Source organism: Corvus hawaiiensis, chromosome 7 (genome assembly GCF_020740725.1).
Source record: "Corvus hawaiiensis isolate bCorHaw1 chromosome 7, bCorHaw1.pri.cur, whole genome shotgun sequence".
Lineage (NCBI taxonomy): Eukaryota > Metazoa > Chordata > Aves > Passeriformes > Corvidae > Corvus > Corvus hawaiiensis.
The window spans coordinates 20,806,803-20,826,278 of NC_063219.1; the positions used below are offsets into that span (position 1 = coordinate 20,806,803).

Genomic DNA, 19,476 nt, shown 5'->3' on the forward strand with positions numbered 1-19,476 from the left:
AAGGAAATTTATATAAACTATCAGCCTGAAAACAGGCAAGACCACTCAAAAATCTTTAATTAAGGAAAAAGAAAGTAGTGACATCATTAAATGTCTGTGAGAAAATGAGAATAATGTTGCATGGAAAACAAAGGAAGACAGATACGGCAACTGCAGGCTGCTGAGCTACACCTCAGTCATCTACAGCTGAGGTGCTGTGAAAGTTGGACTGATCTCTGTTATTAAAGCACTTAAGCTAAAAGTGACCTCAGTTTAATAGCAGACTACATCATCATTTTGAACCTTTTCTGGGATATAAGAACTCAAAACATTTGGCATGAAAACACATTAACTTTAATGTGACTTATTTTTAATGCCTTTATATGCACAGTCCAACACTTGGGGCTCATTGTCAGTGGTAAAGAGAAAGACTGTATGTTCATAAACGATTCTTTAAAACTACTTCGACAGAACAATTCTGTTTAAAAGTTAAAATGGACATAGACATTTCCTTCCAGCCTGTAAGAGATCGTACTATAGATATAGATGAGAATGAATAGGTAAAATCTGTGTAAACATGTATATATATGTACCATTCTATGGGCCTCTGCACTGCAGCAGAAACCAAGGAGGAAAAAGGCATTTGGCTGACTCAGAGCTGTCAGCATGGAAGATCAAACCAGTGTCAGCTCTGTACAGAGTGGCAGTAGCACATTGTCAGGGCAGTAGTCAGAATGGGAGAGAGACTTCAAATAAAAGAGCAACATCCTTACAGCTTTCCAGAAGAGAAAGGGTCTGACAGGCCAAAGGCTGACACCTACACTTGTGTCTACTCTCTCCAGGCCCTTACAACACCAGGTGCCTAAAGACACACAGGCCCAGCAGAATACATGACACAAACTAGTTGTTTTGCATTTGTCAGCGACAGCAACTTTTATTGTCTTTACAATACAAGATAATACAAACTGTTAAAAAGTAATTTTGTTTGGTAAAATATTTAGTGGATTGAAAATATAAATGCATCTTTGGATTAAACAAGATTACAAGCAAATAATTTGCCATCAGATCAAAGAAGTATAAAAGCCAACAGCTCCAGAACCATGCTCCTGGCACCTAATGTTTTCCAAGTAAAGAATTTCATTCTTTTGAGCAGTAATCCTACTCCTTCCCCTAAGTGTGTGGGACTGCAAAGGTCAGTTATAAAGTTGGTAAAGGGTTGGAGGGGAGGGACTAGACTAAAAATAGTGACAAGTCCTGTCCTAACCCCTCTTCTCCACTTATGCTGGAATCTGTACTATGTTAGAAGGCTGTTTTTACTTCACTTTCCCATTATTACCAGGATTGAACATGAACAGTTTTATGTTGTATTTAAAAAAAAATTCTTTCAGATAATACCCCAATTTTACAATTTTGAGCTGTTACATGCATGCAGTTTTTCTGTCCCAGGAAGTTAAAATGTAACTGCATCAGTTTTCTTTTATAATTTGAATCATTCCTTTATAAGTAGTTTCAGGTAAGACATAATGTCAGTTGCAGATGACCAAACCAGCACAGAACACTGTACAGGACTGAGACTTTGGGCCAGTTGAGAAATCTTTTTCTCCAAGGTATACCCCTGCCTGGGCATAGCAATGTCATTCTTCTTCAAAAACATTACTGGACATAAGTCATTCCCACCATCACCTATATATACAATTTGTGTATAACTTACTCCTCGCTCCAACTGTTTATCTAGAAATTCTTTTAAAACTTTCCTTTTGCAAAGGTTTTTAGGGCACTTTGCACAATGATGAGCATGGAAGTGCTGTACAGTAAGATAGCCAGTACTGCTGAATGCTGCAGGGTTTGTAAACACTTCATCAAACACTTTATGGAAGTCAGAAGCTTTCAAAATCCAGTCAATAAATACTGTATTAGAATCTGAAACAATTATACAATCAAACAACTCTTTGTTCTCGCCAATAAATCCCAGAAGATCTATCATTCCCGCAGTGAAAGGAATTGTTGTCATAGTTCTTTTCATCTCATCTTCTTTGACACCATTGTCTCCCAAGTAGACAAAGACTCTGCCCATATATTCTGTCCAGTGTCCTGGTTGGTAAGAGTTTCTTAATCCATTAGGAAGTTTTCTCTCAGGAGCACATCTCACAATCCAGGTGTCACTATTTTCATCTATGATTGTATGGTCAAAATCAAAAACCAACAGAAATTTCATAGCTGTGAGAAAATAGTTTCCAAAACAGACAAAAAAGAAAATTATTTATATAAAGACGAGTACTATATTCCTACCCTGAACTTGTGCTCAGAAGAGAAAAATTCTGGAAGAAAATATCTGAACAAAATAAACTATTTATAACCACTACCATGATGGGAAGTTATGCTGCAGCTAAAAATGCAGTCTGTAAAAGCCAAAGTTCAGTGTCCAACTTCTGTTTAAAATAATTACTGTGACAGTATCTAAATTCATGCTCCAGTTACTAATACTTGCTAACACAGCACCAATCTTCCGGTACTCACGCCATCAGTTTGAGCAGATACTAATTTCTCCATCAGCATTTGCCAATGCAACCAAACTGGGATTCTCCTGGCAAAACGTCTCAATAGGTATTTCAAAAGGAAACGTCCACCGAACAGATGGAGCCTGCTCCTCCAAGGAGGCCGCACTAATCAAAGCAGCCAACGAAACGAAATGCAGCCATTTGCGAAGCTAAATCTGCCGACCCGTGACGAGCAGGCCAGCGCAGCCCCGGGCCCGCAGCCAGTGCCCCCACAGCAGAGCAGCCGCGCCGGCGGGGCCGTACCCGCGGGGCAGCCCCCGGGGCGCCGGGGCCGGGCCCGTGAGGGAAGGGGCAGCGCCCGCGCGCTCCGCCCGCGCCGTCACGTGACCGCGCGCGGCCCGGTCGCCCGGCAACGGCCCCGCGGCCCGGGAAGATGGCGGCGGCAGCTGCGCGGCGGCAGCGGCGGCGCGGCGCCCGTGAGTGTGGCTGCCCCGCGGGCAGCGGGACCCGGCGGGAGGGCAGCGCCGAGCCCGCGGCCGCGCGGCTCCGGGGGGCCCTACGGGTGCCCAGCGTGACTCCCCCAAAGCTCCCCCAGCTGCAGACGGCGAGAGGGGCTGTTTCTCCCTAGGAACTGAGTGGAGAGAACTGACCTGAACGCAGCGCAGGTCCGGTAACCTCCAAGGGCAGCAGCTGGGGAAGAACGACGGGCTTGGCAGTTTCCTGCCTGCAGGGCGCCGCGGCATCAGTGCGCCTTTACTTCTGGCAAGGCTGTCTTCACCTAGGACAGAGGGAGAGGATCAGGTCTGATCCCTGTCGGGAGACTGGTCAGCAACGGCATCTGGAAAACAGACTTTGACACCGGTGTCACGCTAAGAGAAAGCCTCCTTACCTTTCAGACACGGCGTGTCATTCTACTGCAAATCACACAAACAGACAATTTCTACAGGACGCCACTCTGTACAGAGTGCCATTCCCTTCAAAAATGGTGGTGACACTTGAAAGAGCTTTTCACAAAACCTAGACATCACCTAGAAAAGCTGCATTTATGCCTGCACACGTGTATGTAAGCCTAATGCAACACAGAAATGCTAGTCTTGCCAACAAATCAAGAAACTGTTCAACAACAGATTGATTTCAGTAAATATGATGAGTATGCAGGACAAGGGTAGTAAAGCACAGTCTGTGCCCAAATTGCTGCCTCATCCAGCCAGTAGAATGGCTTTACCAATATTCTCCCTTTCATTTTGGGAATGGTCCCTGCTCCCTGCTGTTCTAAGAATCATGCCCAAGTCCTGCCTGGGAAGTGTGTTACTACAAGCCAAACCCACACATACACACAAACAGGCAAGGGGACATACAAACAGTCCAATCAGTCAGTGCCACCGTCCACGGATATCCACTGGTCACAGGTAGACTACAGATACAGATACCCTATCTTAGCTCTGGGGTTTGGGGATGGGGGACTAACTAATCCTAAGGATAACTTAGTATTGTTACCATGAGAGAATTCAAATCCTGATACACATTTGATTATTGGATTTTCTGATATCAAGTAACCTTTTATTTTTTCTTCCCTCTGCACAGCACATCATTTGAAAGAAAATAATGTTCTAGATGAGTATTTCCTTCCAAATGAAGCAGATCTTCGTCAGGGAATTGTATTCCCAAAAGCAGAATGGGAAAGGATTCAGGGCAGCACTAGAGAAGCAGCACACATTGATGAGAAGAAAAAACAGGAAGAAGTGCACTGGGACTCCAAAGCTGCTGGAAAAGACCCACCCAATGCCACTGTGGTAAGTACATTTGTAAACAAGGGTAGTCACTTTTATATATACAAAACCACTCATAGTAACATTTCTTGGTGTACTCCCTTTGTTTAACATTTGCTTTTGAATATGTATTTTAACTAAATGCCATTTAAATGCATTTAATATCTAACATAAACATTTACTTTTTTTACTTAAAGCTAAAATGCAAAATAAAAAACCAATCCAAAATTTAAATGTGATTTCTAATTTTGTCTGCACTGTAGAGCCTGATACAACAGAAACTTCAAGCCAAAAAATTACGTGAAGAAAAGGAAGAGGAAGAAAGAAAGTTACTTGATTTAGAAGAAGCACAGTTTCAAGCAGCAAAACGGAAGGAGGTTATCGATCGTGTAAAAACCTACCTAGGTTATCAAGACGACAGAATGAGACAGTTCCATGTTTGTTGACAACTTATATTTTTAAAATTGAAATTGTACTGAATGTCTTTAAAGACTTCTGAACATGAAAATGACTTCAAATGTTCTCTTGCAGAGTGCACTTCTACTTACTAAGGTCCTAAAAGAAAGAGATGCTCAAATTGAATTTCAAAAGTCCAGATTAGTTGACAGCAAAAAGAAGGATTATGAAGAAGGGCAACGTCAATTTAAAGAATACATTCTCAGCGAGCAAGAAAAAGCACATCAGCATTATATGAATCAACAGGCGCTACGCAAAGATCAGCTAGAACAGTAAGTAATAATTAAAAACAACCCTACTTCATTATTTACTTAAACTCTTCTAAAAATACATTCTATGAGGTTTTTACAGAAACTTACTAATAATTTGATTCACAAATGCCACTCTTTTAAAGGAAGATCACAGGAGATCTTGCCCAAAATGGAAAAGCTATATGCCTTTTTAGTTGCCAACAATCTGCATGCAAAATCACCTCTGGCAAACATCAGCAGGTTTTAGTCAATTCACTATCCATATGTTGTTAATGAATTTTAGGTGTATTTCTTAGTTTTTGTTCCAGACAAGGAAAAGGTTAAATTAGATTTTCCATTTACCCATAACAAGCTTCCAGACTGCACAACAAGAGAAGGCATTACTGTCACTTCTATTCCTTCTCTCAGCTCTTCTGTAAATCTTACAGAGGGGTCCCTGGTGGTATTTATAGGACTGGCCCTGGTGGTCTGATAGAGGAATCAAATTTCCCGAGGCAGAGGAAGGGTTCACAGTCTGGTCTTACATATCCAGGCACAACACATGAATCCTTGCAGAAGTTAGTATAGAACACTACCAGCTTAAGCTGCTGCCTGCATGCCTGGAAGGAACACAGGTATGGTGGGTCATACTGGGAAATCTTGTTCTCCAAGGATGCTGCAGATATAGGCCAGAGTGTTACCAATGCAGTGGTGCTAATGAGTCATCCAGCTAAAAATTGTCACCACGAGACTGCTAACTGTGAGCATACCATGTAACTCATTTCTACCAGGGCTACCATTACCAACAGTCATGCTGTTATTCACCTCTGATATTCTACCTACCTTCAACTCAAAGTATCATATTCCTTACTGCAAGGTACCTATGGTTATGCAGTTCATTACTTCATGCAGTTCCTAGACCATTTATTCACCTTTTTCCAATTCAGAATAAAAGAGCGTGAGCATCAGGCAGATCTGGCCAAACAAGAAAACAAAAGAGAAGAAGAAGAAATACAGAGATCGATCCAATTGTACCAACTGGAAATTCAGAGAAAAGAAGAAAAGAAACACGAGGAAAAAGTTGAACGCAGGAGGCTGTATCACGTAAGTAGCAGCAAAGCAGACAGTTCAAAATGCTTGTTTCATCTCAGCTGTGATGGTTGGACTCAGCCCACAAATACAGGGGTCTACTGGCAACAGGGGGTTTGCTGAGAGCTTTAGTAGCATGGATCAAATGCCTACCCTGCCAGTTGCAGGCCATGTCTTTCCTCTGTGCTTTTGAGAAAGACCTCTTGGAGGCCACTCCTGTTGTCTGAAGAGATGTTGGCACTTGATGCTTTGACTGGTTTATGGTTAAAGATTTGGCTGTAGACATCATGGAATATCTCCTTGACTTGAGAACTGGATTTAAGTTTCACATTCCTGCTGTTTTAAGCCCATTTTTCTTTGTTAGAAAGAGGGACTAGACAGAGACAGAATGTATCTGTTGAACTTCACTTTATGATTGGAGAGGTTTAGGAATTTAGCCAAGACCTGCTGCCATCTCATTTCATCTTTAAAGGCATCCTACTAAGTACAAACAAGAAGTGCCTCAGAACAGTTCTGGCTAGCATGCAAAAGACAGTTGGTTTTTTACATAGAGGTATAGAAACCTCCTCTTCAGCTGTGTTTTGGATTAAACTCTTAGACTGGGATAGTTTTGGATGAGGTGGGGCCAGGAGCTGAATGATCTGTGTGTGGTGGTTGGACAGTCCCCTGCCACTCACCGTCCCTGTTGCCCACGTGTGTCAGTGGGAGCATGGAATAATGTTCTCTGCATCTCACAGCAATTTTTTTGTGCAATGGACCTGAGAAGCAGCTGTTTGATGCTCAATTCCTTTTCCCCATCCTCACATCTACCTCCTCTTGATGCATGTCTGAATAGGGAGGCAGAAGTAAGTGGAAGCATCCCTTTCCTGTCTTCTCTCTCCTTTCCTGAGAATCCCTTTCCTCTCTTCTGTTTTTGAAAGAAACTTGAGGGGGGGGAATAGGGTGTGATTCCTGTAAGCTGCTACCCCAGGTCCAGATATTCTACATGTCATCTGTTACATCAGGACAATTTTGCCCATACAGGAGTATGTAAATGACCAGAAAATAATCAAAGCAATAGAGGAACAAAAACAAATGGAAGAAGATGATCGGATCAAAGCTCATTTTAAAGCAAAGGAAATTATTGCCAATATGAGAAAAAAGAAAGAAGCTGAAATGCGTAGGTAGGTACAATGCTAGAGTATAAATTATAAATAATCTAAAAATTATACTGTAGTTGTTCTCAGATCATTCAGACTAATGATGTAACACAATCAACAGTTGTTCTAAAAAGTTATTCTAAATTCTACTGATAGGGAAAGCAGGGAATTCAGGAGAAAAAGGAAATTTTTTCACAGGTTCCTTAGTAAGAGTGTGAGGGAGCAATCTCTCCACCCTTCAAAGTACAGAGGCTTATGAAAGTGCAAAGCTTTGCACCAGTGTATTGGGAAAAGTGATTTTCCATATGGCCTGCCCAACCTCCAACTCCTCAACAATTAAAGACAATTAAGATCCTTGATGAAAATATTTATGACAATAGCTGTATTTCTCTGAGACAGATCAAGAAAAATTATTTGACTTCTTAACAAGGCACATACATGAATTAACTACCTCATGGTCTTATTCAGGGGAGATATTTTATCAATTTAACATTGAGGGTACAACATGATGATACCACTGAGTCAATCTAAGAGTTTTCTTCCCTTCCAGCTTCTGGCCAATACTTCCAACATTCCTCTCCTGATGGCAAGATGCTAGGTGGAATCCTTACTGAGTGATCCAGCTCATTATTGCAACAGAAACTAGTGATACAAGAATACGGGGAACATTTATTTGCTAAATCAGATTATATAAAAATAAACAAAACAGGAGGAACAGGAGATCATGAGTTGGGTGGGTGGGCCAGCCTGTGTGGCAAGAGGAAGGAACTCTAGAAGCAGGATTGCTGAGTTTGGTACCTTCAGGTAGACCCAGGTGTGTTGCCCTGGTATGTTACGGAAGCTCATGTTCTTCTGCAGACTAGCACAGGAACGACAAGACAAAATGATTTGTCGATTAGCTGAACACATGGGTGAGGGATTAAAGATGGAAGGTGTTCGACTGGCTAGAGATGTTGCAAGAATAGAAGCTGAACAAGAAAAAAACCGCAAAGAGAAAGAAGCAAAACAAAAGGCTGCCCTTGAATCTATTGCTGAACACAGAGCCACTGTGGTAAGAAATTTGGGCTGATCTTACTTCTGCTTACTCCAGCCAAGGAGCCTGACCCAGATCACAGTTGGTGACTCTGGTGCCATGCATCAGCAGGCTTCAGCAAGTCTGCTGACACCTTCCTGGAGCCCCCTCTCCCTTTCCCCCTTCCATGTTGGGCACACATCTGCCAGGGCTGCTGAAAACCCTGGGCTTGGACACTGGCCAGCCACAGTGACCGTGCTTATCAGAGCGCTGATACAGGGCTGCTTCTGCAGAGAGATACCACTTCCAGCTTAGCAGGCCAGCTCCTTGGTTAACTTTTTTGTGTGTTTTGTAAACTACAGATGAAGATGAAGGAGGAAAAGGAGAGACAGGAAAAAGAAGAGGCTGAAAAAGAACGTGATGTGTTAATGGAAAATGCTCGCATCTACCAGGAAATGGAAAACACTAAAAAACATGGACGACACGAGGCAAACAGAGAAGTACAGAAAATTCAGATCCAGCAAATGGTAAATAGAAGAGCTGTACCCTGTTAATCCCTTCAGAAAGAAGCATGCATCTAAACCAATAGCACTAGCTCCTGCTAAGAGAAGGAGAGGAAGTTTGCTGTTTTGCTTGGATTTTTTGTGTTTGTTGGGTTGTTTTTAATCACGTGTACTTGGCATATGCTGGTGTTGGGGACCAGCCTCTTCAGAGTATTGGTGCCAATCAAGGCTGGTTTGCAAGGATAGATCACGTCCTGTTCTGTGCTAAATGTTCTACTGCTACTTTCCTGTATCTTCTGGGCAGGTCATCAAAGAGCAGCAGCTAATGCTGATGTTCACTCAGCTATTTAATGTACCCTTTCTGGGGCCATATGGCAGGGGAGAGAGATATGGGGAGGGATGGTAAGTGCCAAGTATCAACTAAGAATGCTGCAGACCTTCTGTAAGCTTTTATCCTCTCTCAGCTTTAGATGATGGTGATGTTGAGAACAAAATAGTAAGCTTTATTATTCCCTTTTCTTCATCAGGCTGAAAAGCAGGCAAGAAAAGAGCAGGAAAAGCAAGCAGAATTGGACTATGATGCTCAGAGAGAGGCTATTGCACTTTCTAAAAAGCATGAATTTCAGAAATATGCAAAGCAAGTAATCGAAACAGAGTCCAAGACTACACATCATCTTTATCCTCTTCTCAAAGCATGCAAAGGTGAAAGAGGACTTGGACATGGGCCATTTTTCTGAGAAGATAAGAAATAAATACTAGTTTCCAAACATATAATTCCAGGTTGGGACCCAGTTACCTTGTTGTAGCTGTAATGCTGCTCAAGAAGCAAAACCATGAAATAACATTTAAACTATCCACCAAGGAAAGGCAGAAGTTGTTTTCAAGTTAAAAAAATATGCTTTTGAACCTTACAGGCAGAGTTACACTGTAAATGATTTATATCAAATATATACCATGAATCTGGAGCCCATTTGAAAAAATAAAAGATTGCCATATAAGGGGTTATATTCTCAAAAATCCCCAGCTTGTGTTTCATGAATGTTAGTTTATTTAACTTGAGACAGGAATTCATGTTATATAATTGACTGTCACTGTAACCTGTTCCAGCCAAAAGCGCACTATTTCTTTTATATTTTTAATATTCATTGTTCTAAAAATTCACTGTCCCAGGTTTTTCAGGTCTACACTATGAATTCCCACGGCAAATAGTCACATTTCTCACTAGTCTACTTGCAGTTAATTATTCCCCATAATTGAAAAGACCAAACCAAAACAACAACAGTGGAAGAAAAAAAGAGAACATATGTGAAAGTTAGAATAGTTATGGTGTGCTGTTTTGGTAGCATTTTGCAACTATGTCTGAAAAACGAATGTCATTATATAAATTAGTTTTATTACTTGAAAATATTAATGTGATTTGATCACAGCCCTTAAAAGGTCACCAAAGAGTCAAATAGGTCCTGATATAGCTGTAAATAGGGCCTACAAAATCAGCACATCAACAGGATACAACATGGTTGGGCTATTCTTTTAAAAAGACTAACAGCAATTCAGTCTGTGGTAAATAGATGTGATCTAAAATTGTATCTCAGATTTCTCAGCAGATTTACTCAGCAACACCCAAGCCACAGACTCAACTCCCTCCTTAAGCTTAGGTTTCTTTGGTGAAATGTTGACATCATTTCCTTGCCTTGGACTGTTGGGGTTCCTGCAATGACTTCCTCCACCAGTACCGTGGGCTTTAAACAGGGTATCCCTCTATCCAGGTGCCCACTGGAAACAAAGTCCAAGAAACCTGAAGCTTTGTTTTGTTGTGCTCCACAGCTGCCAGTCTCTGCTGGGCAAACTAGAAAATAATACAAGCCCTTAAATAAAAAGGATGGTTGCCAATATTTTAGTTTTGAAAGTGAGTCTTTGGTGTATCCTCAAATTCCTCAGCCTAGCTACCGAAAGCAGCAGGCCTTGGAGAAAGACAGGACTTCGAGGAAGATGTGAGGCTACCCCGGAAGCAAGGTACCTCTAGCAAGGTGAGGGCCAAGCAGAACTGGCTTTACCTCTCCTACACTAAAAACGCTGGGTGTAAGGTGGATGTTGTCCTTCCCAGGTGCAGCAATCACCTTCTCGAGGAGTCTCTTCCAGGCAAGGCAAGGGATGAATTCCTGGAAGGAGAGGGAGGCCCGACCTCCTCATCCAGCTCCCAGGGCCGCCAAGGGCTCTAGGCCCCCGCAACAGGCAGGCCTGGAGGGGCGAAGGTTCGTGTGAGGCGCGGCAGCGCACAGAGCCAGGCCGAGCTGCACGGCGCCGGCGAACCGGCGGGAGCGGATCGCGGCCGGAGCAGAAGGACACAGGCGGAGGGGCCATTTCAGCCTCTTACCAGGTACAGGCGCGCCGCGGGGAAAGGAGTTGTTCACGAACTGGCTGCGGAGAAGGGCCTGGTCTCCCGGTCAGACTGGCTTCCTTGCTTCCCCTCGTGAGTGACACAGAGGGCAGTGCCCGCCCGCAGCTCCCGGGGGCGGGGCTGGGCAGGGCGCGGTGCCGCTCCAGCACTCGCGACGCGGCACCCGCCGCCCACTCCGGTGCCGTTCTCCCGCATCGGCGCCGGGGCGTTCCCGCGGACACTGCTCGCTGTGGCCACCGCCTTTGAGCGGGGCGGCAGAAGAAGCCCCGATTTCCCGGGAGAAGCGGGCCGTCGGCGAGGATCCCTCCTTCTCTCTCGGCAGACGTTCCGTCTCCGCAGAAGCGGCGAAGAAGGGCCGACGATGGACCGCGATGGGCCGGACGCCGCCCGCCAGGACGCAGAGAGGGAGCATGGCCGCTACTTGAGCCGCCGGGCCGTGGCCCAGGAGCAGCTGGCGCAGTGAGTCAGGCGGCGGGGCCCCGGGAGTGGGGCGGGGGACGGTTTGGGTTAGAAACCTTCCCGTGGCCAGCCCGGCCCGGGCGGGACCCGGCTGCACGGCCCGCGGGAAGGGCGGCTCTCTGGCGCTAACCCGCGTGCCATGCCCGGGGCTGCGTGGCTCACTGCTTTTGAACGAGGCTTTCAGAACATCCTCACGTCGTGGATGGAAAACCTGTCACCTTTCCTCACTCTGTGGTTCCTCCATAACTGTTCTCCAGCTTCAGAAAGGTCTCTTGCTGTCAGGGGCTATGTGTATCCTAATACATCCAACAAGACTGGCTCAATTCTGGCACTGAGAGCATGTGGCTTGTCTCATTATTGCTGCTTCCCCAGCCTAGAAGCCTTCACACTTCCAGCTAGCATGGGCATCGTAGCCTTGTCTTGCACAGTGCTGTGTGTACTGCTTAGAAGACTGCTTGCTGGCAAGGGCCCAGGTTGTACAGGGAGTGGGATAACAATTAAACTGGCTAATCAAATTCAGTCTAGTATTTGAGTCCATACACTGGTCATATTCGCTTTTGCTAGTACAGACTTCCCTAGCACCCTCAGACGAACTGACCTTTGGCCAGAGAATTTGGAGCTAGCTTATAGAAACTGATTCTGGTTTTGATCTCTGATATTTTACTTCAAAGTGTCAGGAATTTTTACTGTTAAGGTGCCTGTAGATGTGCATAATCTGTATCTGTTCATTATTACTTCATGTTGTCCCTAGATCATTTATTCACTTCCCTTTTCTGATTCAGAATAAAGGAGCACAAGGATCAGGCAGATTTGGCCAAACAAGAAAAGAAAAGAGAAGGGGAACAAATACAGCGATCACACGACTTGTACCAACTGGAAATTCAGAGAGAAAAAGAAAAGGAACAGGAGAAAAAAGTTGAATGCCAGAGGCTGCATCATGTAAGTAGCAGGAAAGCAGACAGTTCAAAATGTGTATTTCACCTTGGCTGTGATGGCTGGACTTGGCCAACAAATAAAGAGGCCTGTGGGCAACAGGGTCTTTGCTGACAGTTTTAGCAGCATGCGATCAAATGCCTACCCTGTCAGTTGCAGACCATGTCTTTCCTCTGTGCTTTTGAGAAAGACCTCTTGGAAGTTGCAATGTGGCACCTGAGCTTTGACTGGTCTACAGTGGACAAAGTCTGCTAGAGTCAGCAAGGAGATTGTCCTTGACTTGAGAACTGGATTTAGGTTTCATGTACTTGCTCTAAGTCCATTTTTCTTTGTTAGAGAGAGGGAATAGCCTGAGGATGACAATATCTTTTAAACTTGGTGATGACCTACTTACCACATGTACTGTTTCCCTGCCAATGCCTGCTTGAGCAGGGAAACTGAAGTAGAGCTACTGTGATGAGTCATTTGCCATGTAAGGGAGTAAAAGGAGAGAATTCCCGCTAAAACCCTACTTGCTTTTTTTCCTTCCATACTCCTCACCCCAAATATACAAATTTTCCCCCATTTCCCCCCAACCTTGTATATGCAACAAAAGCTATACATACTGCCAAGCTATACAAGTGCCATTTCTGAGTCATTACAAAATGCCTTATGCTTTACATTTTGATGGTTCTACAGACTTAGTGTTTGAGCCCTTCAGAGCCTGCACCATATGAATGATATACAGGATGGGAACAGTACAGTTGGAGACACTGGGAAGGTAGAGCAGAGAATATAAAGATATTCTAAGCCTGGGGCTGCAACCACATACTAGTTTTACTTTTGTTGTAGTTTATGATAAGTAGATCATGAGAATTTTATCTCTGGGTTTCTATCTTCTATAGCTTCTCTACTGACATAAAGAACTCCTTATTATAGGCTAGGCCTGAAGTATTTGCTAGAATTTGGTTTTAGTTCATGTTTCCAAAATCTCATTCTACATGAAAATAAAAGTAGTTTTCCATTTAAACAGGAATATGTAGCTGAACAGAAAATATTTAAAGCTGAAGAGAAACAAAAAGAAGACAAAGATGATGATCGGATTAAGGCTTATATGAAAGGAAAAGAAATGATGGCTGATCTGACAAGAGAAAAACATGCAGAGACTAACAGGTGGGTCCAGGGATAATTTTCAGTGTTAAGATTCAAACTTGCAATTTCATTCTGTGACAAACATTATTCTCAGCAAAACTTCGATGCAAGCAAGTTTTCTGTAATTAAAATTTGAAGTAGAAAGTGCAGAAAAAATGCCTGCCGGTTCCAGTAGTAATTGGTGCTGTTGGGGGTGGAAGTAGGATTGCTGGTGTTAGAAGCAACAGTTACCAGTTGCCTCTGGTAATCTGAGCAGATGTCCTGGTATGTTACAGTAGCTCATGTTCTCCTGCAGGATGATACAGAAGCATAAGGACAAAGCTTTTGAACAATTAACTGCACAGATGAATGAGGCATTTAAGGTTGAAGATGATCGTCTTGCTAGAGGAGCTGCAGAGGTAGAAGTTGAGTACCAAATGAAAAACAAAGAGAAAGAAAGAAAAAAAAAGGCTGCCATTGAATCTATTGAAGAACACAGAGCCACTGTGGTAAGAAGTGTGGGCTATTCTTGCTCCTCTGTCATATACTTGTATGCAAGAATAGTGTTTGGAAATGCCATAGTTTCTAGTTCAGTCATCTGGAGTAAGACACACATGCAGGTTCTCACCAGGTGCTTCTCATTTATCATCTACAGTTTTAGAACTAAATCCTTAAGAAAGGTGCAAGCAGTGTATGTGGTGATCCTCTCCTCAAAAAAAATTAGACTTGGAAGGCTCTGTAATTCTTCATAATTTGTGCAAACTCTGCACTGCTTAGTCCAGCTGAGGAGCCTGACCCAGATCACAGTTGGTGACTCTGGTGCCATGCATCAGCAGGCTTCAGCAAGTCTGCTGACACCTTCCTGGAGCCCCCTCTCCCTTTCCCCCTTCCATGTTGGGCACACATCTGCCAGGGCTGCTGAAAACCCTGGGCTTGGACACTGGCCAGCCACAGTGACCGTGCTTATCAGAGCGCTGATACAGGGCTGCTTCTGCAGAGAGATACCACTTCCAGCTTAGCAGGCCAGCTCCTTGGTTAACTTTTTTGTGTGTTTTGTAAACTACAGATGAAGATGAAGGAGGAAAATGAGAGACAGGAAAAAGAAGAGGGTGAGAAGGATCGTAATCAGTGGATGACAGAAGATGGCATCTACCTGGAAATGGAAAAAGCCAAGAAACAGAGACAACGTGATGCAAACATGGAAGTACAGAAAATTCAGATCCAGCAAATGGTAAACAGAAAAGCTGTACCCTGTCAGCCCCTTCAGAAAGGAGCACACTTCTAAACCCATAGTACTAGACATCTTGGCTAGAAGAGAAAGAGGAAGGCTGCTGTGGGTGTGATGGACGTGTTTTTTGTTTGGTTTTTACCTGTATGCACTGCAGCTGCTGATTTTGGAGAGGTGACTGACTGTACCCATGGACCAAAAGCAGCTTGTTTGTGGAGTGAGAAGGTTACTGCTGAAAAGTTGATAGTGCATGATACACGTTTCAGAGGTTTATGGACCTCCTCTTAGAGCAGTAGAACAGAAGCCTCTTCCAGGCTGACTTGGCCCATGTGAGTCAGGGAGGATTACTGTGAGGGCTGGTAATAAGAGATCAACAATGACAGATCAGATCTTGTTCTGTGCCATTATGACATTTTTTCAACCATGCACTGCTGTCCTCCTGTATCTTCTGGGTAGGTCACCAACGAGCAGCAGCTAATGCTGATGTTCACTCAGCTATTTAATGTACCCTTTCTGGGGCCATATGGCAGGGGAGAGAGATGTGGGGAGGAATGATAAGTGCCAAGTATCAACTAAGAATGCTGCAGACCTTCTGTAAGCTTTTATCCTCTCTCAGCTTTAGATGATGGTGATGTTGAGAACAAAATAGTAAGCTTTATTATTCCCTTTTCTTCATCAGGCTGAAAAGCAGGCAAGAAAAGAGCAGGAAAAGCAAGCAGAATTGGACTATGATGCTCAGAGAGAGGCTGCTTTTCATCAGGATCGAGCATATCGGAGATAAAGACAGTGAGTAACTGAATCAGTGCCATTACTGGATGTCACTTCTATTCTCTCCAAACATTCAAGGAAGGAACAAGATGTGGGCTTCCTAATTAGGACAACTGCAAAAATGGTGGAGTGGATATATCTGCAGTATTAAATCCAGTAAAAATTGGGGGGTGGGTGAAGATGGTTGATGCAATTCTGTCCATGTTCTTCCTGCCACATGTACATGAGCCCCCAGCTTGCTCAGGACTGACCAAACACTTGGCATTTTTCTAGGACTATTAGACCCTGCTTTGGCCCTCAAAGCTCTGCCTGAGGGCAGGGCAAAGAACTCTCCCCAGGGCCAGCACAGACTCAGTTATTGTCTTAGTCAGTCCTGCTGTGGTCTGGGATTAGTCACTCTTTTTGGATGGAAGAACATGGCTGGGTGGAGCTGACTGACTGTACCCATGTCAGTTAGCAGGGCCCATTATTCTGTAATGTGAACCAAAGCACAGTAAGTAGGAACAATGAAGACTTGTTTCAAAACCTCACTTCTGACCTAAAATAAAAGGCTAACATTGCTGCACTATCAACTAAAAGTCACAGAGTTCTCTCCAATTATCTTGGAGTAATTAATTTTGGAAATTATGTATTACAAAAAGCAACATAGCAATTAACTTGTGACATTGTCCCTCAATCCTTTTTTTCCTTAGTTCACTAGTGAAAAATTTATTTCCTTCTCTCTGAGCCAGTGCTCATTTTATTACACCAAGCTTTTTTTCAGCAAGCAGAAATGGAAACTTTTATTAAAGCCTTTTGATGGCAGAAGCTGGAGCCTTAAGAAGTATTGACTACAGCAGGAGTGGTGCTGAAATCTGCAGAGCTCGATAATGCTCCAAATGCATCGCTAAGTGCAAATTTCCACATGCTCACTACTATGCAATTGGTGAGTTAAATGGATTTTTAGTCTACCTCCACAGCAGCAAGAAACAATGTGGATTGCAGCCTCATTTCCTACTCAGCTTCCAGAAATGTCCTGTTCTGCAGATTACATATGTCTGCATTTGAAGTCTACAGCCTTCTTCCATCGGGTTTATACTCCTTTTACTTTGAACATCTACAGAAAAACCATCAAACTCAAGTACCAGAAAACAACTCTTCATTTCAGTACACCTAGAGTAAAGTGGTAAAATTTTACCTAGAGTAAAATTACACCCGTGTAATTTTAAAGCATGTTGGCTAAATACAGATTTAGTTACCCAAATTCAGCATGAAAAAATACAGCAGCAATCATTATCTCAATTTATTCTATTGACTTTGAGATGCACATGCTTTGTATGCTTGTTTTAAATAACTAATTCTAGTTAGTAATTTTCTGTAAAACCTCTATAAAGCATAGTGTGGTGACACTAGATCAGAATGGCTAGAGGTGGTGGAATGTTGCTGGTGAAAGGAGTCCTCTGTAAGGCAGGAGGCTGTTCTAGCTGCTCACCAGAGTCCTTTGCAGCTGCCATTCAAAGATAGTAACAAAATATAGGGAGATCAACTGCAGGTGATAAGAAGGGAAGTTGTTGACCTGGAAGAATCCACTAATTGAGAGGTATCTCTCATTTAATGCCTAGGGCCACTCATGTATTAGCTATTAGCTAGAGTCACCATTCCTGAAGGTATTTAGATGTGTAAATGGTGCTTAGGGACATGGATAATTACTGTTGGACTTCAGTACTAGGTTAACAGCTAGACTTGATCTTAAAGGTCTCATCCAATCTAAATGATTCTATAAAGTTTTAATTAATAGCTAGAAAATCAGAAAATGCTTTGAAAAATAACTTGACTAGTAAACTTTAATTACTGGTTTTGCTCAAAAAAACATTCTCTCAGATATTGTTCTGCTTCAGGACGTTGTAGCGGGTGAGAGTCATAATAGGTATTAGCCTTATTTGAAAGCCAAAACCTTAGAAAGGCAATGCTCAGAGTGACTGAAACAGAGACCTCAAATCTAACTGCATTTTTTCCACACCTGTGATCCAACCCTGGAAGTAGAACAGCAATTTCAGTTTGAACATGTGGGCTTCCAGTGTCCAACATGGTATTCTCCCAACAGTATTTCATCTCATACCTGTGTGGCTCTGGTACACATGTTAAGAGTACTGTTTTCATGGATCTAATACAACTCCTACCTAGGAAATGGAAGAGAACAGCCTTACATCCTAAGGGAATTTGAATTAGTTAACTGTGCAGCTCATTACTGTTAGGTAGGTAGTGTTCCAGGTTGGAGTTACTAGATCTATGCAAGTTCTTTTAGCATTACAGTCTTTGCTACCAATCAGCTCTGAGGAAGTTTGAAGAGGATACCTACCTGGAAACAAACTGCCCATGAACAGAAGAGCTGGCACCATGGGACTATTAAGGATGAACATTTTCATGTCCCAATACAGACTTGCTCTATAATTCTGAAAAAGAAAAAAAAAATCTTTTTAAAGCTTTCCGGTCATGTTAGGTCAAATAATTTACTCTGTTTCAACAGCTAAATTCTTTCAAATGTCTGTTATTAACTTAGGCCTTTCTGTTATCTCTTGAATGGAAGAGTGCTGTAACTAGTCTCTAATTTTCCTCCTTGTTCTGGCAGTACATCCTTGTCTCTGATACTGAATCATCCTTCCTGTTCTGGCAGCATATTTTTGAGAGACAAAAAAGTCACTACCTCTAAACAGCATGCAAAAATCCCCATAATCAGTGAAGGCTAAGACTGTAGAGGGAGGTGAAGGTGAGAGATGTGAGAAGACCATATGAGATATCTTCTTTGGAATTATCTTAATTTCTTTCTATTTAAAATCAGTTGTGGTATAGGCTTTGATAAGCTTGTAATGTGTGAAGCCATTGCTTTCACGCTACTGCACTGCCACCACTTCAACCTAAGCTTCTTTTTGTTTTGGTATATCACGGCTTTGATATTACTAGATATTTAAGTGAATACATTTATGATTCAATTCTATCCTCTGATCTTGTAAACCAATCTCTAGTAAGCAGTCTTAAAGCATAAATGTTTGTAGCTTGTTGACACTGTCTTGGATAAACCAGAATGGCACTTCGCTTTTCTGTGGATTGCCTCAGCTCCAATACATTATCCAAAAGTAACAGTTGTTAGGTACTGAAGGGCTTGAACATCAGCACTGCAGGTCCAGGAAAATTCAACACTGCATCTCTGTTAACATAATAGTAATTGTCCCCCCACCCCCCAAATGAGTAGCATCTGGTCTGACTTCTTTTCTATGTAAAGGAAAAATAAGCAAAGGTTAGAAAAAAAAAGCAGCATGTACTGGAAGAAGGAAGTGTTACTGAGCAGACCAGGAAAAATCTAACAGCTGGCACAGTGGAAAAGGGCAAAGTTTGGATCTTTGGTAAAGCTTATAAGTATTTCTGCATTAGTATCATCTACAATCAGTGCATATACAATTAATAGAAGCTACTAATTATACACTTAAACAGTTTATTTTTTCTTTAGAAATACATTTGACCACTATAGAAGCATCTACAAAGGAATAAGAAGCTAGCTACTCTCTCCTTCCAAGTTCTATGTGCCTGCAAAACCAATCAGTGCCCAACAGCAGAAGCTAACTGTGGACCAAGTTACAAGACATGCTATTTGCCAGAACCTGCCTATACTGAAGCTCAAGAAATAAGTGCCATAGCTTGCAACTGTACTGTAACTAGTCTAATTTTATTATGGAACAAAGCAGTAGATTCTTTTCAGAAAGTCAAGAGGTGACAACCAAAGGTAAACTATCAGTTCATCTGTACTGTACTCCTTGAATATTGCTGGGCCTCCAGGTTTAATTCAAACCTATTTTGACTTCAAAAATATCTTACTGAACAAATAAAATGGAGTACATCTGCCTGTAACAATAAAATCCATGTTGACTGTA

The 19,476-nt window shown here is 42.7% G+C and overlaps 2 protein-coding genes across 3 annotated transcripts; one reads left to right on the top strand and one right to left on the bottom strand.

Moving 5' to 3' along the window:
- Positions 1-886: 886 nt before the first annotated feature.
- Positions 887-3,210, bottom strand: PHOSPHO2 (phosphatase, orphan 2). Of its 2 annotated transcripts, none has more exons than XM_048308781.1 (2): positions 3,128-3,210; positions 887-2,196 (listed from the first exon to the last, which is right to left on the bottom strand). In XM_048308781.1, the coding sequence occupies exon 2, from the start codon at positions 2,192-2,194 to the stop codon at positions 1,469-1,471; it is 726 nt and encodes a 241-aa protein (XP_048164738.1). In that variant the 5' UTR covers positions 2,195-2,196; positions 3,128-3,210; the 3' UTR covers positions 887-1,468. The 2 variants fall into 2 exon arrangements, with proteins under 2 accessions (XP_048164738.1, XP_048164739.1); XM_048308782.1 differs by lacking the exon at positions 3,128-3,210 and adding an exon at positions 2,497-2,817.
- CFAP210 (cilia and flagella associated protein 210) lies at positions 2,669-19,476 on the top strand. Its single transcript, XM_048310231.1, has 11 exons — positions 2,669-2,957; positions 3,755-3,886; positions 4,062-4,270; positions 4,510-4,683; positions 4,778-4,974; positions 5,880-6,036; positions 7,045-7,184; positions 8,019-8,211; positions 8,535-8,699; positions 9,203-9,268; positions 15,549-19,476. The coding sequence occupies exons 1-11, from the start codon at positions 2,669-2,671 to the stop codon at positions 15,582-15,584; spliced, it is 1,758 nt and encodes a 585-aa protein (XP_048166188.1). The 3' UTR covers positions 15,585-19,476.

What these genes read in the sequence shown, in the direction of transcription:
- PHOSPHO2 (XM_048308781.1), bottom strand. Translation starts at nt 2,194, where the DNA reads ATGAAATTTCTGTTGGTTTTTGATTTTGACCATACAATCATAGATGAA.
- CFAP210 (XM_048310231.1), top strand. Translation starts at nt 2,669, where the DNA reads ATGCAGCCATTTGCGAAGCTAAATCTGCCGACCCGTGACGAGCAGGCC. An exon ending in AAAGAAGCTGAAATGCGTAG is followed by an intron (nt 7,185 to 8,018) that starts GTAGGTACAATG and finishes GTTCTTCTGCAG; the next exon opens with ACTAGCACAGGAACGACAAG. An exon ending in ACTATGATGCTCAGAGAGAG is followed by an intron (nt 9,269 to 15,548) that starts GCTATTGCACTT and finishes GCTCAGAGAGAG; the next exon opens with GCTGCTTTTCATCAGGATCG.